This window comes from Harpia harpyja, chromosome 5 (genome assembly GCF_026419915.1).
Source record: "Harpia harpyja isolate bHarHar1 chromosome 5, bHarHar1 primary haplotype, whole genome shotgun sequence".
NCBI classification, from domain to species: Eukaryota; Metazoa; Chordata; class Aves; order Accipitriformes; family Accipitridae; genus Harpia; species Harpia harpyja.
In genome coordinates, this window is record NC_068944.1 from 51,691,818 (window position 1) to 51,713,416 (window position 21,599).

Here is a 21,599-nt window from a genome sequence, read left to right on the forward strand (position 1 = left end):
TCTAACGTATAACTGCAAAGCCATCTGCTGGCGGCGTGTGGTGGAAGAGCAAAGACAAAGCCCCCGTTACGTGACGTCCATGTAATAACCTCTTAGCTTGTGTCCGAAATAACACGGGGGGGCGAGGGGGAGTTTCCCTCAGAACTGCTCTCCCCCTCACGCCGGCATCCTCCTCCTCACCTGCCCTCACCCCGCAGAGCCGGCTCCCGCCCCATCCCGCAGCTCCCCGCTTGCTCCCCTCCAGAAACACCAGCACGCCCAGGTGCCCACAGCCCCTGATTTTTGGCCAGGCCACCTGGAGGGGTATATTATATTTAAGGACCTTATTCTCCAGCCCGGGTGCTTTCGCAGAGCGCAGCTTATGGTGCCGTCCGCCATGAGCCGTGGGAAAGCGCGGCTGCGGCCCGCCGCCCCTCCACGCTGCTGGGGCGTCAAAGCGCGTTCGGTTCGGTCCGGGGTCTTGCGGCGTGCCAGACAGCCCTCCCCCCAGTGAGCGCGTCGAAGGGGAGAGCAGCCGAGACGATGACGAAAACTTGACCTGACGAAGACAGACTGCGAGAACCGAGTTTCTTCCGTGGAGAGAAGGCAAGCCGAGCCACGAGCACCCTCGAACGATGCAACAGGGCGGCTGCGGAGCGGGATGGGACAAACCCCTTCCGCTACCCGCCGGGGTGAGAAGCACCCCGAGCAGCCCCCGCTCCGGCCGATTTGGGGCCAGTTCTCCAGCGACAGGCGAGGCGGGGCCTGCGGCTCGGCCCCCCCGGCAAGGCAACCATCGCCGGGGCCGGGGGGCCGGTCCGCTCCGGTCCGCCCCGCCCCCCCCCGGCCCCGCCGCCGCTGCGGGCGGTGTCGGCGGCTGCGGCGGGCGGATGGCGGCGGAGCTGGAGCTGGGAGCGGGGCTGCGCATCTTCCGCGATGTGAGTACGCCGCATCCTTGAGGCGAACCCCCTCCCTCCAGCACAGGCAGCAACTGCAAGTGTGGGGGGGGGACGACACACGTCTTTTTTTTCTTTTTTGCCTTTTTCCCTTGTCTTTTTTTCTTTTTCCCCTCCTTTTTTATTTTTTTTAAATTTCTCCCCCCCCCCCTTTTATTTCTTTTTTTCTTTTTTTTTTCCTTTTTTTTTTTCTTTTTTTCTGGAGCCGTGATTTCCTCCCTGGGGTGGAAGGGGGTGAAGCCCAGCAAGGCTGTGGGTCTTTCCCTTTCCCTTTTCCTTTCCTCTTCCCTTTCCTTTTTCCTTCCCCTTTCCTATTTTTTTAAATGTTTTTACCGTTTAAAATGTTAATGAGGGGAACGAATTTGCATCCAATGGCGTGCATGTGTGAGGAGAGCGGGTTAGCGGCTGGGGTGGTTAGGAGAGGTGCTGGGTGAAAATGCTGTCACTTTTCAAAACACATTGCTTGGATTTTTTTTTTTTTTTTTTCCTGGGCATTTCACTGAACAGTTTCTCACCCTGCAAAAGTTTTTTTTCCAGAACTGTGCAGGCTCCCTCCCATCCCATTAGACCCTGATGGATTGGAGGTGCCCAGGGTTGATGCACAGAGCAACCCTGAGCCCCTCAGCCCCTTGAGGGGGAGCCCAGCGAGGTGCCCGCCTGGGAACCTGGCCATCCTACCCCGCAGGGGGGCTGTGCTAGACCATCCCTAAGGGCACAGCATCTCACAGGATGCAGCTGTAAAGTTTTCTGTCTAAACTTGCCCAGCACAGAGCATTTCTTTGGTCCAAGGCAAGTCCCGATAAATGGCAAACTCCCACCCAAAGATCTCCAAAGTATCCCCTGCCCTTGATGAGACCTACAAATCTTCAGACCAACTCTGCTACCAACTCTGATCTACTTCAGACCAACTCTTACACCAGGGTTAGTCCACAATATCAGCTGGAAATGACACGTTCTGTATTGAAGGACCCTTTACCTAGATGTTTTCTGTAATGTGCCCACATTAACTTCCCCAAGCTTTTCCCCAAATTATTTCAAGCAGCCCTCATCTGCTCATCTCCTGATTTCTCTAGTCTCCATGAGAAACCATTTAAATTAGACTCTTGGTGGACTTTTATTATTTCCATTCAAGTGTATAATGAAAATGCAGCTTTTTTGTCTTATAAATAGCACTTGTAAGAGAAACAGGAGAATTACAGGCATACATCACAAAGACAGAAGAGAAACCTAAGTTGCCAGGAAAGAGTTAAAAAGCATTAAATGGAGCCAACTCCCCAGTTTGACTCAGCACACTGGGTTAGGAAACTGCACATGGTCAGAATATCTGATAAACAAAACTTCCAATTTCACCCAAAGTAAAATATTAATTCTAATGAAAATTATTTGTTTAATTTTCAGCAATTTCTTAAACCAATGTCAGGTTCATATTTATAGAAAAGCTGATGCCTTTCACAAAACTGGTGAAGAGGAGGGAGGGGGGGGGCTTGCTGCTGTACTTCTGCTCTTGCATCCGGAGGAAAACCTTAAATTCAAACCTAGTCTGCCTGCTTCAAAGCAGGGACTGGACCCTGGGTGCCCTTCAACCTGTGAGAGTACACTCATGTCATAGATATTTGGTGGGGTGCAGCTCTGTGATTACCCCTCAGTGAAGTACCTCCACCCCTATAAACACTTAACTGCATATTAAACCAGGCAGCAAGAGACTGGCTGTAAGGCTGCACAGAAAGGGCAGGCACTGAGGTCCTGGTCCCACTGGAGGATAGGCAGAGACCTAATGATGAAAGAGACCTGACATCTAATGCAACCTCCTCCCTGGTTTTGTGTCAAAGTCCCTATCAAGTGTCCAAAGGATTTTAACATTTCCTTAAGGTGTTTTGGGTTTTTTTAAATTAAAATTAATTAATAAAAATAATAATTAATAAATTACATACACACAAATCAATTAATTAAAATTAATTTAAAAATAAAAAAGAATAATTACTTATGCGGAAACTTTGCCACCCTTGACCCATATTTATGGGGCACTTCTAGTTGATTGAAACTTCACTACTACAGCTGTCCCAGTCCTATACGTCCATAAGCCAAGCCTGAGCAGCCAGCGCTCTTGCTCACATAGATGTCTTGCACAAGGTGTGGGCTGCGTCACCTGCTGCTGCTGTAACACCCGTGTGGCTCTGCATGGGCCCTTGCTACTCATGGCACAAGTCACCAGTCATCTGTCAATATTGCTTGGGTCCGTGCTGGGCATATGTGTCACCTCGCTGAGGCACATCTGTCACCTCGCTGAGGCACACCTTGCTCTGTCCCATCAGACATGGTTGCACACATGCCCACAGCGTGCAGCTCGGCCCAGGCACCTGCAAGGCGAGGAGCGGGGTCTCAGCGCTAGCCCCTTTGGGATGCATCTGCTTGGGGGCACCCACTGTTCCCTTTTATCGGGTGTAACTGGGCAGAAGAAAGCCGTTAGATCTCAGAGCATCGTGTTTCTCCACCCTCACCAAATTTCACAAATCTCTCCACTTCCAGCTGAAAATCTGCAAAAGCTTTCAGCACGCTGGCTTTGCCATCTGTTAAAGTATAGTTACTAACTCCAGAGCAGCACCAAGCCCTACAGGCAGCGTGGAGGTGGGTACCTTGACAAGCAGACTGACTTTTCCTTCAGGTGACACAAAAAGGAAACAAGGCTGCTTGTCAATGAGATAGGAGAAAGACCAACAGCAGTTCCCCCCAAAATCCAGCCAAACCTGCCAGGAATCTAGGACTATATTTTACCTGTTAAGGATTGTAGAAAGAGTTTTTATTTTATTCTAATAATGATTTTAATGATCTTTCCTTTGCTCTGCAATTAGTCTTTAGTTCTCATTAGGAGAAAATTTCCAGTTTAAGAGTAAAAATTTTAAACTCCCAAACAGTCCAATGCTCATACTGAAAATTGGGTTGCAATATATGATTTGCTTGGATATATAGGTGTCATGGTTTAACCCCAGCCAGCAACTAAGTACCACGCAGCCGCTCACTGACTTCACCCCCCCGCCCCACCCAGTGGGATGGGGGAGAAAATTGGGAAAAGAAGTAAAACTCATGAGTTGAGATAAGAACGGTTTAATAGAATAGAAAAGAAGAAACTAATAATGATAATGATAACACTAATAAAATTACAACAGTAATAATAAAAGGATTGGAATATACAAATGATGCACAGTGCAATTGCTCACCGCCCACTGACTGACACCCAGTTGGTCCCCGAGCAGCGATCTCCCTGCCCCCACTCCCCCCAGTTTCTATACTAGATGTGACGTTACATGGTATGGAATACCCCTTTGGCCAGTTTGGGTCAGGTGCCCTGGCTGTGTCCTGTGCCAACTTCTTGTGGGGGCCCCTCCAGCCTTCTCGCTGGCTGGGCATCAGAAGTTGAAAAATCCTTGACTTTAGACTAAACACTACTTAGCAACAACTGAAGACATCAGTGTTATCAACATTATTCTCATACCTAGTTCAAAAATGTAGCACTATACCAGCTACTAGGAAGACAATCAACTCTATCCCAGCTGAAACCAGGACAATAGGGATGGGAGATGTCATCTTACTAAGTTTATTTCATACTTTATGTGCTGTAAACTTGGTCCAATGCAAAGTTCAGCTTAGAGACCATCAGTGAAGTCCTGGATGTGGGTCACAATTCTGTTAGGTCCCCACCAACCCTACCCTACAGAATACAGTCATGAAGATGCTCCAACAGAGCTTGGCATCTGGATCCTTGGGTTTCACCTCTAGGAGCAAAGCAGTTATGGCACGTGCTGGAGAAGCTGTTTAAACACTACTAGCAGTTTATCAAACCGGAGAACATTTCCATTGCTGTCAGCTCTCAAAATTATACGTGCTCATTTTGAAACTCTTCCCTTTACTGATATTCATGGCAGCAATAGAAACTATATTCGGAAGATTCGCTTTCTTCCCTTGCCTAAACTTCTTACAGCGTTGCCCAGACAACTCCCCATTGTGGTTCAGACTGAAGTAGCGATGGGGACTACATCGGGAAACATAGCAGAGTGACAATGGATGGCAATTGCACGTATCTGAAGTGTCACATGGTGACCCATGCCATGGCAAAACCACCTCGTCTGGAGAGCAAGGAGCAAAGAAAGTGGAGGAGACCCCTTCTGTTGCGTCCACTCCCTATCCCTGATCCCTTCTCCAAAGTGTGGACTAATGTGGTGTTACCTGCGGCAGGACTCCAGCAGGGACAGGCGGGCATGCCTGCGTGTCACCGGCAGTAAGACAGGGCCAGTGCACCTGCATACAGCTCCGGGTGGGTTGGTGCTGTGTCCCCTTGCTGATGGCAGGGCTGGGCCTGGAAGGGTCTGCCACCTCTCCTCATGGGATGCAGCCCCCAGGATCATCTTCTCAGACTTTGCATGAGAGGTTACAGACTCTCGCCTACGTATTTAAATAGCTCCTCCAGCAGGTGCCATTTACAGCGGGGAGAAAAGGCAGACCTGCACACCGTGAGGGTAAGCTGGGGTCACATACAGTTTTCCTGCAGAAGTATTGCAGGGAAGGATCTACAGCATGCACCCTCGTGCTGCCCTTGCCTTCCCACCTTATAAACCTCTATCCTTTCCCTCTCCCCTTTCTTCTGTATCTGGTTTCTACTTGCTATCAGAGCAATCCTCAAATTTGCTCCCACACATCTGATCTCGCTGCCTCCCACACCCACTCTGATCCCTTCATGCCACCCGGCTCCTCTCCTGACTTCTCCCTTTGCTTCCTCTGCCCACACAAACCCTGAGTCTTTCTCACCATCTCAGATGCTCAGCACATCCTCCCAGCTATCATCCTTGCTCTGCTGCTTTAAACCACTTCTCTCAATCCTGAATCCAGTATCATGGTAGCCATACGGTATCAGGTTTTGTGCCTAAACATTATCCTTATAAGTCATGCACAAACTAGAAAATAAAGCTGGTTCTTATTATGGTCCTGGTTTTCTGTGGACACAGCACAGGAGGAGTTAAAGGAAGCAATACTCTTGAGGGAAGGATGGAGACACACTAAGGGCTTTTCAGTTTTATGCAGCATTATGAAAATATGGTGTAGAGCTGAAACTATAAATGCCCACTAAATACAGCATTGTGTGCTACTAACCCATACAAAAAAAAAAAAAAGTGATTCTGTTCTCTCTCTCTTTTTGTTTAGATATTAAGAAGAGCAGACAAGAATGGTAAGACTGGTCACATGTCTTCCCCCCTCCCTTTGGAAAAAAAAATCCATAATTGATTCAGCAGTTGAAGTCATGCTTTAAGCATCCTAACAGGAAAACCAGCCATCCCTCATATCATTTTATGTTTTCTACAGGTTCAATGCAATGTATTTTTTTATGCACTGATCCTCCCTACAGGTTCTTTAAAGGGCAGATCTTGTGCTTTCACAACGTGGCATGTTTGTCTGATTTGCACTTTGGGTACACGTGGGTGTTTTCTTAGTGACACTGTGTTCACAAGCAGGTTTGAAATACTTGTTAGTAGCTCCATCTTATTACTTTTTAAAAACACCATAGGCTAAATCCAGCAGACTTGTTTCCTACATTTTGCAGTTATGTATTGGTTTGTCATATCAGTAGGCAGAATAAAGCCTTGAATTCAACTCACATATTTATATCACAAAAGTCATGAGTTTTTTATTATGTTCTTGATAGAAAGTTTTGCCCTTATGCTACTGACTGATTTTCCTTCCCTTATTTAAATTCAGTAACTTGGAGCATAGTACTGTAAGGCTTCACAAATGCTCTTATTTTGGCTGCAGCAGGGAAAGGTCCTTGCTGTAAGGACCACAAGTGTAACCACTGGAATTTTTTGCTGGTATATATAGTCATGGTCTTGAACCCAACTTTAACTCCTTTTTCCATCTCAGAATTGCTGCACAATTTTGGACAAGTTACATTGTCAGGTTTGTGCCACATACCCCAGAAGAGAACTGAAGTCTCTGCTACTTCCCTGCGTTACACAGAGTGTGAGGTTTGGTATGCTCGAGGCTATGAAGAGCTTCTGTAGCTCTGCAGTTACCATAATAGTATTTATACTTAACTCAGATAACCAGAGTTAGATCTTGCAGGACGAGAAGGAAATACAAGCTCGCAATTATTTAGCACAGTAATACCAAAGTATGGGAAGAAGGGAGATGCAAATTCTTGCAGAAGCACAAGCCAAACTTTGGTCTTTTCCTGAAAGCATTGAAGAGTGTCAAACCCACAGCTCAGACAGGTTTAACCCTGACAAGTAATTCCCACTGAATCCTCAGAAAACAGGTATTGTGCAGGTTCGATAAAGTGTACTTTCTGGTATTTAAAGTCATCATGGATACTATTGGGAAAATCAGAGAGAATCACTTTCAAGAAGAGCTGTTGGACAGTAAGGGGCTACCATACAGTTTGATGGTATAGCTGAGTCTGTCAAATAACTGTTTATTGTTGCTGAGAGGGCAATCCCACCCCGACAGCCCACCTCCGGCTGCATATTCTTGCCCCAGCTCATGTGCAGCAACCGGCACTTCCCATAAAACCAAGGCAGGCTCCTTCAGAGAGCTCAGGGACCACAAAACCCATCACTGTGAGGGGTTTTTGTTAGTGGTTTATCTCCCTCAATCAGCTTGCCAGTGGCTTGGAAGGGCAGTGATGGTGCAGGCTGAATCCCAAGGTGAGGGCTAGGATGAGGAGGAGAAGGACCTTCCCCTTCAGTGGCACTTTTCCAGCTTAGCTGTGTGCCAACCACAGCCAAGCTCTAGTGGCATCCCCTACAGACCTCCTTGCCATGTTTGGAATAGATGTTTATGTGTCTGCTGTGAAGACTGATGAGAGTCAGAGCGCGTGGTGCAGAGCAGCGGTTGTCATCCCCCCGGGGGGTCAAAAAGAGCCCCTGCAGCTTCATGTCCCTGCCCTGGACTTTGAGCTCATGCTCTGTCCCAGCCGTGGTGGATCCACAGCACTTCGGTGGTGAGGAAGACTTCTAGTCCTCTGTGGGGTTACCCCACAGTTTATTATTGATACTTTGCTATTAAAATTGGGGAAACAGCTCACATGATCAGTGACAAACCTGCTTGTTCCAGAACAATGTGAAGCCATGTCGGCCCTAGAGACTTTCGTCACTGAAGTTCATACCTATATATGGATCCTTTACAACATCTTATTGGGAGAAAAGTGGCTAAGGTCAGCCACGGTAGTTCTATTATTTAAGTCCATGAGCTTGAAATGGTTTCAGCTCTTCTGTGCTTAATTGTGTTTGCTCAACCATCAATTGCCCGTGGGACTTCCACTTTGCTAATCTAGCACTGCACAAGCTCATGCCACATTAATAAGGAGGAGATTTGTTTTAGGGCTGGGATGTTAAGTACCTTCTCAGAAAGTGAGCACTCATCTAAAATGCTTACACTGTTGTCAACACAGATTATTAGCTTTTGTTAATGACTCAGATAGTTACACTTTCAGTGTCACCTTTCTGTGCTGCAGAAAACCGAGGACTGGCTTACAGTAACAAATACTACATTACTGTCCATGACACGCTCCTGTTAACCCATACACTTTTAATAGGACTCTCTCAGAGCTGCCATATTCATTCTCTGTGAGATTAAGATATCCCCCCAAAATTTATCATCAAAAACCTTACTAGGTACTTGCTTGACAGCAAGAAAAAAATACATCCAAAAAAGTGGATCAAGCTGATAAGTAGCAGTATTATAGGAGATAGCATTCTTGCTATGAATTTAGGGCCTGTGGGACTTCAGGTTAGCCTTCCACAAGGAAAGGCAGCTATTCTTGCAAGACAATATAAAATAAGAGATCAAAAGAGCCAAGAAATCCTGCTGAATTGCTGTTATTCAAAAATACTCCAAGGATTTATGACAGCTGGGTTTAATTGAAAAACTCCTCTACCAAACAGTCATTCCCCTATTTGAAAGAAGCTGTACAAATGTTGTTTCTTTTGGGGTGGTGGCTTCTTTCTTTGCTAGCCCAGGTACATATATCATTCTGTTACCCTCCTGTTTCTAGAAATATCAGCCATGCACAGCTTTCACAAGACGATCAGCTTCATAAACTCTTATCTTCAGTTCTTATTTCATGGCTGAGCAGCTCCGCTCCGTATGGAGCAGATCCACACTCCTCCCATAACTGAAAAGGTCGTGTGATTTTCTTAGAGGGAGAACAAGGCATAGGGAAGGAATATCTCATTTCTAAGAAATATATGGTTCATAATATTGACAAAAGCAACAGAAAACCCTGAGGGAAAAAAAGCAATTACATAAAGGTGAGATGTTGCACATTGACCTTTTTGGAAAGGAGAAGTTTCGGGTCTGCATGTCAAAATGAAGTTTCGGTCAGGTTTGCTTTACAAAACTCCATACATTCAAAGGAAAGCTAATTTGGAAAAATTCTAGCTAAAAGTAAAGTTCTTCATTTATTTCATTTCTTTTGCTATTTAAACCAAAATCAAACTCATTAGATTCCTCTCAAAAAATAGAATCTTGTCCCTAGCCAGCAGGGACAAGTAATACGGAAAACTGGAACTGCCAAATGCAGTTTTTCCTAATCAACATCATTTTTTACCTCCTTCTTCTCACAGGCAACAGTGGTTGTTCCACACACATGTGACTGCAGCACCTATATGTGCTTATCCTCCTGCTTGTCTGCATGAGGTGTTTCTCTTACCTTCTGATATGCTGAGGGACATGGGGCACCCCATTAGACTTGCAGTGATTTGCAATTGAGTGAAACAATATCAGTTGTTGGTAAAGGTCACCCTAGGGCCTCTCCTGACCATGCAGCTTTGACATGTGCCCTATTAGTATAGCCTCATGCTATAATTCCCTCCTGGTAGCACAGGAACGGAAATTCAAATATAGACCATGTTGCAGAAATCCAATCACAAACAGTCTGACTGTCAAAATGGAGAAGAAAAAAAGCTATAATCTGCTGAGAATGCAACTCTTCATCTTGCAAGACTAACAGTCTTCTTTCAGCTGTGGCAAGGTGCTTCAACACTGATGGTTCAACACTGACCAGAATTGAGGAGTACCACCAAATAACTAGAGAGCACTGCCCTGCCTTTGCCTGCATCATGGTGGGGGTCATTTCTCTTCCCATCATCTTGTGGGAGAAGAGGGCTGCTCTTCCCTTTCTACTTTATCATCTCCAGCTTTTTCTTGAGGGGACCCTGGCTGCTTCAGGTCTATTCCCTTACGAAGGTGGAAATGAATGACTGAGCCCAGCGGCATGCTTGCCTGGCTGTGGGCTGCTGAGCACACATCCCAGCACAATAACCACCCTTTAAGGTGTGAGCTTCCTCTCCTGCCTTGACATGGCATGCCCTAGCATTTAAAACTACCCTTAGGGAACATGGCATGCCTTGGCATTTAAAACTCCCTTCAGCACTTTTCAGTGTGGAAATGGCCATCCAGTTAAACCTGGAGGGAGGAGAGAGTGACCCCCCAGCCACGTCCTCCAGAAGGAGAACCTCTGAGCTGTCTCTCTCGCCTCTACAAGTTTAGAACTGGTATTTGATTATGGCCTTGTTCCAGAATTACAGCTTCTGCCCCCAAACCCTCAGATCAGCTCCAAGCAGGAGTTAACTAAAAAGAGCAGCTCTAATATGACAGGTTTAGAAAAGAAAGTCTATATATAGATGCTGTCATTGATTTGCAAATACAACTCAGTTGTTATGAAAAAGCACTGAGTATAAGCTATATCTCAAACATTCTTAAAGCTCCTAAGAGGAAGATATTTGAAAACACTGTAGGTAATATCTGCTGTAGAAGCAGAGACTTTCCAAAGAAAAAAAAGCCTTAACTGTAAGGAGCACAGTAAACAGTATGCTGCTGCAGGCAGTCAGAAATGACTGCAACCAAATAAGGGGAAATTAAAAAATTGACTAAACAAAGCAAGACTAAACCTCCAGAGGTGGCCAAACCTGAATATCAAACACCCAGAACAGACCAGCAACAAAATACTATTAATGCCAGAACCAGCACATTTGTTTGGTTTCATTTTTTTCTCTGACATTTCAAACAAACACTCACTGAAAGCTGCTGCCCCCCCCCAAAAAAAGTGGGTTTTATAATTTCATTGAACTAGAATCTGTAAAATTACAAATACAGTCAGATGAGACTAATCTTCTGTCATATGTCTTTGTTCAGCACCCCCTGATGTCCCTGGTACAGAGCAGGGACATCACACTTTTAAATGTAGAATGCTAAAACTGTATAGCATGATAATACTAACAGTATCTTCTGTCTTGCCTTTAACATAAGAAATTATATAGGAAAAGTCCCCCAGTGCCTTCTGTAAAACACACGGCACTCCAGCAGTAGCAAAATTGTTGTTGATTGCAGTGGCCTGGGGATTTCAGACCAGCTCTAAAGCCATGCACACATTATCCCAACAAAAAGCTGCAGGTCATAAATAAAGGACTCTTTAAAATAAGGCAACAGAGTGCAGCAGTAGTATCCTATAGCTTCCACTGGTGTCAGTGTCCAAAGAGACTGATGCACAGAGCATACACATTTACATCACCTGACAAAATTTCCACAGAATAACCAAAAAGCCACCAAGCTGCACCTGTACGATGATCAAGAGGAAAACTCACAACACTCACTCTAGAGTCAGTTTTGCAGAGATCAGAACAGTTGTTTTCATATTCATTATTTATTGACAGTGCCACCGCAGGACAAACATTGACTTTGCAGGTGAGTCTTCTATGAGCTGTGTCTGCTCATGTGTCTCCAGGTGAGCTCTGGCAGGGCGATAGTTGCCTCACTGCAGCAGTCCTCAGACAGTGACTTCTCAGTGGCTCTAGCTTGTAGCCCGGAGTGCTAATTTAAGCCATCCCAGAGGACTGAGTGACTATGCCTGGGAGAGGCAGGGGAAGCACCTCAGGAAGGGGATCTCCTGAATCACCCTAATGTGAAGCATCAGAGTTGGCCTGGAGGCTCTCTGAAGATCACCACTTATGGGATTAAACTTTTTTCCAAGGGAAGTTTTAGAGTTACACTGAAGCAAAGCATGACAAGTCCCCGATTTCAGCATTTTTTCCTTGGCCGGTATCTCCTAATCAGAGTCCACAATGTCTTGGCATCTCATGAGGTCTTCAGCTAGTCCATAGACTTGCCCCCAGCAGTGCTGCGCAGTGGCAGCTGCAGCAGTGTGTGGGCTCTCTGCTCCGTACACATCGACTGGCCAGATATGTCACACTGTGACAGGGTGACCCAACTCTTGTGTGCCCTTCCTTGAGAAAAACAGCTATGCGCAGGAATTGCTTGGGGAAGTTCTATGCGCCATGATACACAGAAGGGCCAGGTCTTAACATCATAGTGGCCACATTGGAGCTATGCATGTACTGGATGACTTTACAGAACATATATTCTGAATGGGAGCCAGAGCACAGAAATTCTCTGAACTGCAGCATTGCTGATTTGAGCTCCCAAATTATTCAATCAGTATTGGTAAAATGAATTTGTAAGGCAAAACCTTTGTAGACCAGCCTCCAGGGACTCTCGCCACGCTGCTGTTTGCTTCCTGACCATCTGGATCCATTGCAGACACCACCCTGGCTCCTGTTTCAGAGCCCAGGCTCTGCCTGTGGTGGGATTCCCCATCCGACCTCCCTGGGTCCTTCAGGTGCTGCAGGGCTGGACTCTACGCTCCAGATTCCAAATGTTATTATTTCTATAAGGACAAAATTCCTACTTTTAAGCCTAAACCCTCTCCCTGTTAGCCTAGTCCCCTTGGGACCACTTGGTTACATGTGCTAAGGTTTTCCAGCATAAGAGCTGGAATAATGGTTCAAAATCATTATTTCTGGTTATATCAACGCTCAATACAGATCAGAGTCAATGAAAGCTTAGTGCATTTGCCCAGAATCTTTAAAGCTTCAGCCTACGTCTGTGCTTTTTCTTATGCAACCCCTTATGCCTGGGACCTGGTGGATATTGTCAGCGTACTCTTTGGCACACTGAAATTTATTATTTTGGCAGCTCTTCTGTGGTCTGATTCCAGCTTATGTGCCATATGCTAATAAATCCGGTTTTTTTCAACTTTTGCATCTGGTTCAGTCCATCCGTGTCTGTTGCTATGTGTGTGTCCCCACTACCTCATTTTCTCTGTGTATAGGGCAATATCTTTTAGCACTCAAGTGCTCTGATCCAGACCTTTTACAGCAGGGATGGACTATCAGTGTCTTCCAGAAAGGCAAGTCACACAGCAGGTCCCCAGGAGCAGGTGAGCTGGGAGGAGGACCGCGTTTATGCTGCCTTCCCACTGTTTGCTTCAGCCATGCAGGGGACTGTGGCCTGAGTGAGGCACTTTAAGGTTTTAAGTTCTTGAAAGGCAGACAGATTTCAAAAAGGCATAAAGGGGTGTCACAACTCCCACAAGGGATTTAGGAAGTCAGCTCCCACTGAGAGCTGTGAGGGCCTGGATGGGGCTGTGGTTTTGGCCCTTGCCTTTCCCATGGCAGAAGTGACAGCTTCATTTTGAGCACTGTCATTTCCTAGTCCCTGTTGTACCTTCCTGGAGAATAAATACTTTCTGCTGCAGGGGATTTTTCCATTTATTGGTTTCACTTGTTATCTCTTCTTCTTTTGCTAATTTTTGCCCTACAAGGGCAGAAGACTGTGCTTGTAGAGGCCCAGACTCTAAATAACCCGACTGCCCTGGCAGTGTGCACGTTGCCAGTCTGGAGGCAGGCTGGGCACCACCTGGTCGGGCCGGGACAGTGCCATGGGCTCTGCTTTCCAAATCCCATCCCGCCAGAGTAAGCCCCAGGATGAGCTTTAGCCCAGTGGCGTTTTTCCCTGCAATTGCCATAAGCTCTTCCATGTGGCTCTTCCAATCGCCATAAGCCCCAGGGCTGCCATTCAGCCATATGAGCTCCATCTGATGTGGCTCCTGCTATGGAAAGACTGCTTTGGTGGTCCTCTGTGGCACCCACAGGCATGTTTAACTGCTAGAAAAGGCTCACAGTCCTAACAAGAAGCCCGAAATAGGTGGGAGTGGAAGCTCTTTTGTTGCCCTCCAGCATTTGCTGGCATCTCTGCGAGACATCCTGCTCCTCTACATCACCGTAACTTCCTTCACTGGCTGCGGACTCACCATTTGCGATTGTCTTTGGGCATGTAGACTCCAAATATATACGTGCCCTTGTCCATTATTTGCTTGGTGTCTTTTCACTCACTGAAGTCATCTTTCAGCTCAAAAAGAGAGTATGTGTATGGCTTTCCTTCATCAGATATGCTGTTGTCTATTGAAGTCATAGGCTATCTGAAATGCGTCCTGGAGATTACTAGTGTTTCTGGAATGGACTGTCTGGGGGATATCACTTGGGTTTTTAGACATAAAACCATCTATTCAATAGAGAGGTGAATTTTACTGAAATAAATGTAAGAATGCAATTGTAACCTGAAGGAAGGCTCCCCTAAAGCACCATGTAAATATATTTCTAAACTTGCACGTGCAACATGGGGAGATACATTTTATTGTTTATATTTTTGTCTGCCAGTCAGGAGTGTTTTGGCTCTAAGGAGGATGGGCAACTGTGCCCATTTTTGAAGAAACCCTGCTTTTGAAAGACATCAGAGAAGATACACAAAAGTAAGCAAGGCTTGCAAAACAGCTTCTTTGAGATAACGTTGCCAAGGCAAACGCTGCTGAAGGTTGATTTGTCTGAGGGATGCATGGCTTCAGAGAAGTTTGTCTTTCATGAATCATCCATCCCCTGTCGCTTTGCCAGTGACGAGGATAGAAGCATCTATAATAGACATTTCTGCTCAGCTGCTCCGAAGCACTTAAACCAGACAGTGTTTATCTGGGCGCAGCGAGGTGTGCCCCAGGGAGGTGGTGCTGAGGATACGTAACACAGCCTTTACACTAAAAGCCATTCGTGACACCTGAAAAAAAAACTGGCTAGGCAAACAAGTCTTCAATCAAATGGCACAAGGAGCACTTGTTAGGGGTTGGGTCTGAGCTTCACCTGAGCACTGAGGAAGCGCAGGGGTGGCCTGGGCCACCAGCAGCTGAGTCCCTGGCTGCACTAGCAAAACAGCTACACTCATACAAAATCAGAGACAAGTCCTGGAGAATCAAAGCTTTTTTCAGTAAATGTAACTGTATGAAGTCTGCAAGTAACCAAACAGGAACAAACCTGCTTGGGTTTTGCCAGCAACAAGTTCAGTGATGTGTCAGTCAGTAAAGTCCAAAGTGTTATTGAGAATAAATGGCAATGAAGCAAAAGGCAATGTCTGCTCTTGGATGATAAAATATAAAGAAAATAGCTAAAGTGCCCAATCTGGCTGTTGACAGACCATTGATTTTCTGGATTGATGTAAAGCCAATGATCCTGAAGAACAGAGATAAACAGACAGATGTTTCAGGTTTTGTGTCACACCCAGACTGTTCTTTGAGTAAACTCATAATATGTTTATCTCAGGGAAGCTGTCAAAAATCACTAGTTTCTTGAGTATGTGTATAACTTATATGCAAATCACCCTTCCCAGCAAAGGCTAAAGCTGCAAAGGCAGTTTGATTAAACAATCACTTGTATCTGTACTAGCCAAAGGAAGCATAGCTGTGACAAGAAGCCCGTTTCAACACACTTAATATTTGATATTCCTTCTCTGTAACCAGTGCCAAATGGCAGATGTATTTAGATTCTCAATTAGGTAATCATGGCAGCTCTGTCAAAGACAATTGCCTACCTTCAACACAGTATTGTGCCATCTTGGTTTTTAGCTCTTGTAGATCTTGACATTTTATTTTGATCATAACGATGATTATCTCCAGCTACAATCTGTCTTTTCATATTAAACATTTCAAAATGTTTTTGTTGAAGCAGACGTTTAATTTGTACAATTTTGAAACCTCTTGATGATTACATATTTGAAGCCATATATTCAAGTCAAAGAAATTATGAGATAATAGCAAGTAAAAGAGTGAGGAAACCTCTCAGCTCTGCTCTTCAAATCTGCATGCCATAGTACAGCATGTCATCACAGGATTCAGATACTGCCTTTATAATAGGTTCTTCACCACTATAAAATTAGGCCACAAAATGTTGTAGATTAGTCTGGTGCTTAGGACATCTTAGTCTTATCCTCTGCAGGTGTTCAGTGCCCTATGAGCGATTCAGTATGTTACTGAAGGAAGAGAAAGACACATGTGAACTTAAACTTAGTGCTACCCAAAACAGAGTTTTGAAGTGTTAGGCTTTGAAAATATTCTTTATGCTTCATGCAAAGGCTCAATCTGTTTAAATAAATTATTATTTAGCTACCGTTTAACCATTCAAACTTCTTCTAAATAAAAGCAAAAGGTGGATCTTCTTTTTTTGGCTTTTTTTTGCTGATTATCAGTCTTGCATTTAAAGCTTACTACACTAGTCAAAGAGGAACAAATTGCCCTGTTTTAAGGAAGTTACCGATTTGCCTCATCCTGACCCATGCACTTCTTCTGAAGTCATGCCTGTACAGCAGAGAAAAAAGGACTGTTATTCTTCAGGACAGAAGCAAATAGCTGTTGCTGAGGGATCCGTGATGAAATCTCGTGGACTTCTGTGGGGTCAGCTTTCCATTTACAAACTTCTTTCTTTCATTTTTTTAACATCCTGCTGACAAGCATTTGTTGGTTTCTCAGATCACCTTCTATACAATGTCATTCAAAGCCTCATCCAGGCTCTAGGTCATTTCAGCATGCAGAATTATTTTATATATCTTCCTTTAACTGGTTCCTTCTCCTCAGCCTTGAATCATATACTCAGGAAAAAATCACTTGTGCTGACTGTCATATGCTGTTTAAATAGTCATTGTGATATGATTAGAGGCCAGAGTTAAAGTCTAATGCTCCTTGCACCCCAGAGTCCTGCTTTCCAAAACAGACAATAGCCTAACTCTGCCACTTCTGTCACTGCAGCCACAGCCACACTGGGGTGGGACAAGCTGTCCAAATTGCAGCACATTTTATCCATTTCTGATGTCACTAATAAAAAAAAAAAAAACAAACATGCAAAATCTGCAGTATAGCAACTTCTCTGGGGTTATCAGACATGCGTAAGTGAGGTGGGATACAAGAACAATCCTTTCTTCAATGAAATGCTCTAGTAGTTATTGGAATACCCTTTAGAAAGCATTGATGGTTGTGCACAGTTCAATCTGACAAAAGGAGGATAGAGCCTCAATCTGAAGTGGTAACATCCTGAAAATACCAGATGAATTAATCTGTTTAATACATCTCATCTCAAGGATTTTCCCTCATGTAGTCAAGGACTTGCTATAATTAAAGCTAACTTAAGAAACAGGTGAAACAGACTCCACTAAATAATGTAGTAGCTATTGTAATAAGGACTTTCTCCTCTTGAATTAATGTACATTCCATTACTGTTCTTCTAAATGTTATCATACGGTACTTCTCCTTCCTCTGAGTCCCATTAGTCCTGCAGACACTTTCTAACTACATGGACATGTTATTGGTGATGATCAGGACCCATGTGGTGATGGTTGGTTTTGTCCCGAACAATGAGAACAGTGGACACTTAGGAAAAAAAGTCAACTTCTTCATAGTTGGGCTTCATTGTATATTAAATAGTCAATTCAAACTCCATCTGAAAAATCCATCTGCAGATTTTTACTGACCTCTGGTATATGTCCAAACCAGTTTTCTCATTCCTATATTTTGGTGTAATCTCCAGATGAATTACATGCTGGCAAATAGAAATTTATTGTTTTCTATGCTGACCAAGAAAATGAGCTGAAATTCTTTCCAGTGGAAAAGGACACAAAGCTGGCTTCCTATTCCATGAAAGTCAAATTTTTTTTATAATTTATTTAGTTAATTACACACCAAGCATAGAGCTTTTTGAGAAAGATATGTTTTACGAAGAAAGAGAGAATCAAAATGCTGCAGACCAGTGCAGTGTATTGGTTAGTGTCCTTAGCTAGAGAGGAGAGCCAGGGTCAGATCCCTGCTGCTGTTGAATTGTGCATGTGAGTCTCAGTCTCCCATGTGGGAAGCAGGGAGCAGAGGAAAGAAAGAGGAGGAAAAGGAAAGGGAAATAGCTCTAGATAGCTGAAGAAATTTTCATTGAACTAACATGTCCCACTCAGTCTCAGGAGGTCACTGATGTTCCATGCAGAGGCAAGGACACAGGCAGGGAGCAAGTAGGGGAAGTGTGGGGCAGGATGGGGAGAAGCCACAGTTGGTGGGATCAGGGCAAAGACAGGACTCTATTGACATGTTTGTCAGTAGAGACTTACCAAAACTAAGCTATCTTTGCTTGAAGGATAAGAAGGAGGAAGAGTAACAGAGTTACCAGGCAAACTGAGAACTCTGATAAAACAGCTGATGCATTTAGCATCATGTTCTTTATCTGTCTTGATCAAATATGTGAAGTTTCTACATTTAATCTGAAGTGCTAGAGGTTTTTAATAGTTTCCTCTTCTACTGCATGAAGTAAACAAGAAAAACCATAAATGAAACTAAGGCACTTTCCATTTCTTCATTGTTTCAGATGATGGAAAACTGTCCTTTGATGAATTCAAAGCTTACTTTGCTGACGGAGTTCTGAGTGGAGAAGAACTGCATGAACTTTTTCACACCATTGATACACACAATACTGAGTAAGTACCCCCCTCTTACAAATACAGTCCTACCCTCTGTACCTCAGAACAGAAAAAAGATATCAGCCTGATTTTAGAAAACAAGTCTAAGAAGAATGCTGCTTCAGGGAAGATAGGCTGTGTCATATGGCTCTAAACCATACAAGTGAAGTGTTTCTAAACCCTGTAGAAATACCTGCATATTCCAATAAATGTGATTTGGGTACTGAGAACACAGGTTGGAAACTGGATGCCTTCTGTGTTCCCCACCCATGATAGTAAGGAAAAGGGGCTGTGGTCTCCTTCAAGCTTAAAGATGAGTTCCTCAATTCTTGATCACACTTTGCTGATTCATTACATGAGATGAATACTTGGACTGGATGTTGAGCAGGGAAAAAAAATAAATGAAGAAATCATATATAGTGAAGAGCGGAAAAAGCCATCCTGTCTGCTGCTGGCATGGTAATTGTGTTGGTGCTGTCACTTAGGCTGTTTGGATATCCCCATTACAGTTGGGCTTAACAAGGCCACAGGGAAATGAGCTGACAGGAACTTCATGAAGTTCAACAAGGAGAGATGCAAAGTCCTGCACCTGGGGAGGAACAACCCCATGCACCAATATATGCTGGGGGCCACCCATCTGGAAAGCAGCGTGGCAGAAAAGGACCTGGCATGGACACCAAGTTGAACATGAGCTAACTATATGCCCTTGCAGCAAAGGCGGCAAATGGTATTCTGGGTTGCTTTAGACAAAGTATTGCCAGCAGGTGACCCTTCCCCTCTGCTCAGCGCTGGTGCGGCCACACCTGGAATGCTGGGTCCAGTTCTGGGATCCTCAGTACAAGAGAGACATGGACATGCTGGAGACAGTCCAATGAAGGGTGGCAAAGATGATTAAGTGACTGGTGCACCTCATGTATGAGGAAAGGCTGAGAGAGCTGGGACTGTTTAGCCTGGAGAAGAGAAGGATCAGGGGGACTTCATCAATGTATATAAATACCTCAAGGGAGGGTTCAAAGAGGAAAGAGCCAGGCTCTTTTCAGTGGTGCCTGGTGACAGGACCAGAGGCAATGGGCACAAACCCAAACAGAGGTGGTTCCCTCTGAATATCAGGAAATACTTTTTACTGTGAGGGTGACCAGGCACTGGCACAGGTTGCCCACAGAGCTTGTGGAGTCTCATCCTTGGAGGTATTCAAAAGCTGTCTGGACATGGTTCTGGGCAACTGGCTCTAGGTAGCCCAGCTTGAGGAGGGGGCTTGGACCAGATGACCTCTAGAGGTCCCTTCCAACCTCATCCATCCTATGATATTACGACTGAAGAAGAGAATGAATTTCCTTTTTATTTGCTTTCTGGCCATCTGCAGTTATTCACAGCAGGTGTCCCATTTACTGTTAATTAGGAGAGTGTTACTAAGCTAGTGGTTTTTAAATCAGACTATTCCTGTGGTAGAGAAGGTCGTGAGGAGAGGGCATTTATTGCTTTTGCTAAGAGGTTATGAAGACATCGTGTAGTAATCATGGTGTGGGTTATGATTCTGGTTACAAGGAGAAAGTACACTGTAAGTCAGTATTGCTTTTCTCAGCTGCATACAGTGGAGCAACAAGTATTAAGATGGTATCACAGCCCTGCCTCCTATGTTTACTGTAAGAAAATGTAGAAGTGTAACAGGACCTTATCTCATCCAATGCCAAACTCCACTGTGTCTCTGGGTTTTTTACCTTCCACAGGGAAACAAAACCAACAGGCTGTGATTTTGTGATTCATCTACTTCGTAAACATCCAGACACTAACTCACGGTGAGATATCAGTAGCCTTGTTCCTCAGACACATGAATTTGGCAATCACCTTAATACTTTAGGACTTGCACATTACCCCAAGTAGCTCCAGACAGGCCTTTCCCCTTGGCCAGCTCTTCCTGACAGTGACTCTCGTATGCCTTTTTCTCCTTTGGATGTCTGCGTCACAGCATCATGCCCCTCCTTGTTCCCCTCTTTCTCAACTTCTGCCAGCCCTCCTCTGCAAACACCCAATTGCCATGACAGTTGTGTATCACTAGCCCCAAATGCCAACCCCAGCCCAGGCCCATCGCCCTGGTGGCCTGTCAACGACCAGGCGTGATGCTGACCATTGACATAACTACCCTTGCAGCAGAAGGCCTCGAAGTCCATTTAAATATACAGTCTATATGCAGAACCACATTTCTTTTCTGTCTTAAGAGCTTAGTTGCTTTTTTATAAACATGTATGAAGTACTGCTCATGAGCAATACTGTCTGTGTGATCATACGGAGATATGAAATATCTACAGTTAGGAATCCTCTTCTAGATCTGTTCTCTGCAGTCCTAAAAGCATTCACATGGGCACATAATTCATATAAACAGAGGATTATATCCCCTAGGAATAAATGCCTGTATAACTCTGTGGATTTGTTTTTTAGCTCTGATCTCACTTATGTTTCTGTAAATCAGGCATAACCTCCCCAGAATCATTAGATTTAAGACAGCACAAAAGAAGCATGGAATTGGACTCCTAATCCCAAGGCCATCCTAAAGCATCCAGTAAACCATCCTGTGCTGAAGATTCTTGGTGCTAGGATGCAACAAAGACAGAGAAACAGGTTTCCCAGATGTATCATTCTCCATAACAAACAACACAGGAGAAGCAGCAATATAAACAGGTTATCTCTTATCATAAGAAGAGAAGGCTGTCATTATTTCCCTAATTTCCCATATTTCCCTAATTTGTCAAAAGTACTTATGTGCTATAAATTCAAAGCAGAAGGTTGCAGAAATACTGCTAAATAAATAGGTACTGTGTATGGAAGAAATAAGTGTAACGTTTTAATTTCCTCAGGTTTCTTAAAATCAGTGGCAAAGACTGAGAAACAAATATGATCTTCAGCAAATACAATGCACGCAGTCTAACTAATCTTAGCAAAATGAATCACGTGCTTCTTAGAACACCCTGGGAATTTGCTTAGCAGATTAAGGGCCGTCACAGAAATTTTTAACCCAGAGTTAAAGACTCGTTTCAGAGC

General features: G+C 44.5%; 1 protein-coding gene across 1 annotated transcript in view; it reads left to right on the forward strand.

The window, feature by feature from the left end:
* The first annotated feature begins 813 nt into the window (after positions 1–813).
* NECAB1 (N-terminal EF-hand calcium binding protein 1) overlaps positions 814–21,599 on the forward strand; it is a 72,502-nt gene continuing 51,716 nt past the window's right edge. The window contains exons 1-3 of the mRNA XM_052787236.1: positions 814–917; positions 6,129–6,153; positions 18,473–18,581. Coding sequence (XP_052643196.1) covers positions 870–917; positions 6,129–6,153; positions 18,473–18,581 — 182 coding nt within the window. The 5' untranslated portion in view covers positions 814–869. The remainder of the gene's footprint in view (positions 918–6,128; positions 6,154–18,472; positions 18,582–21,599) is intronic.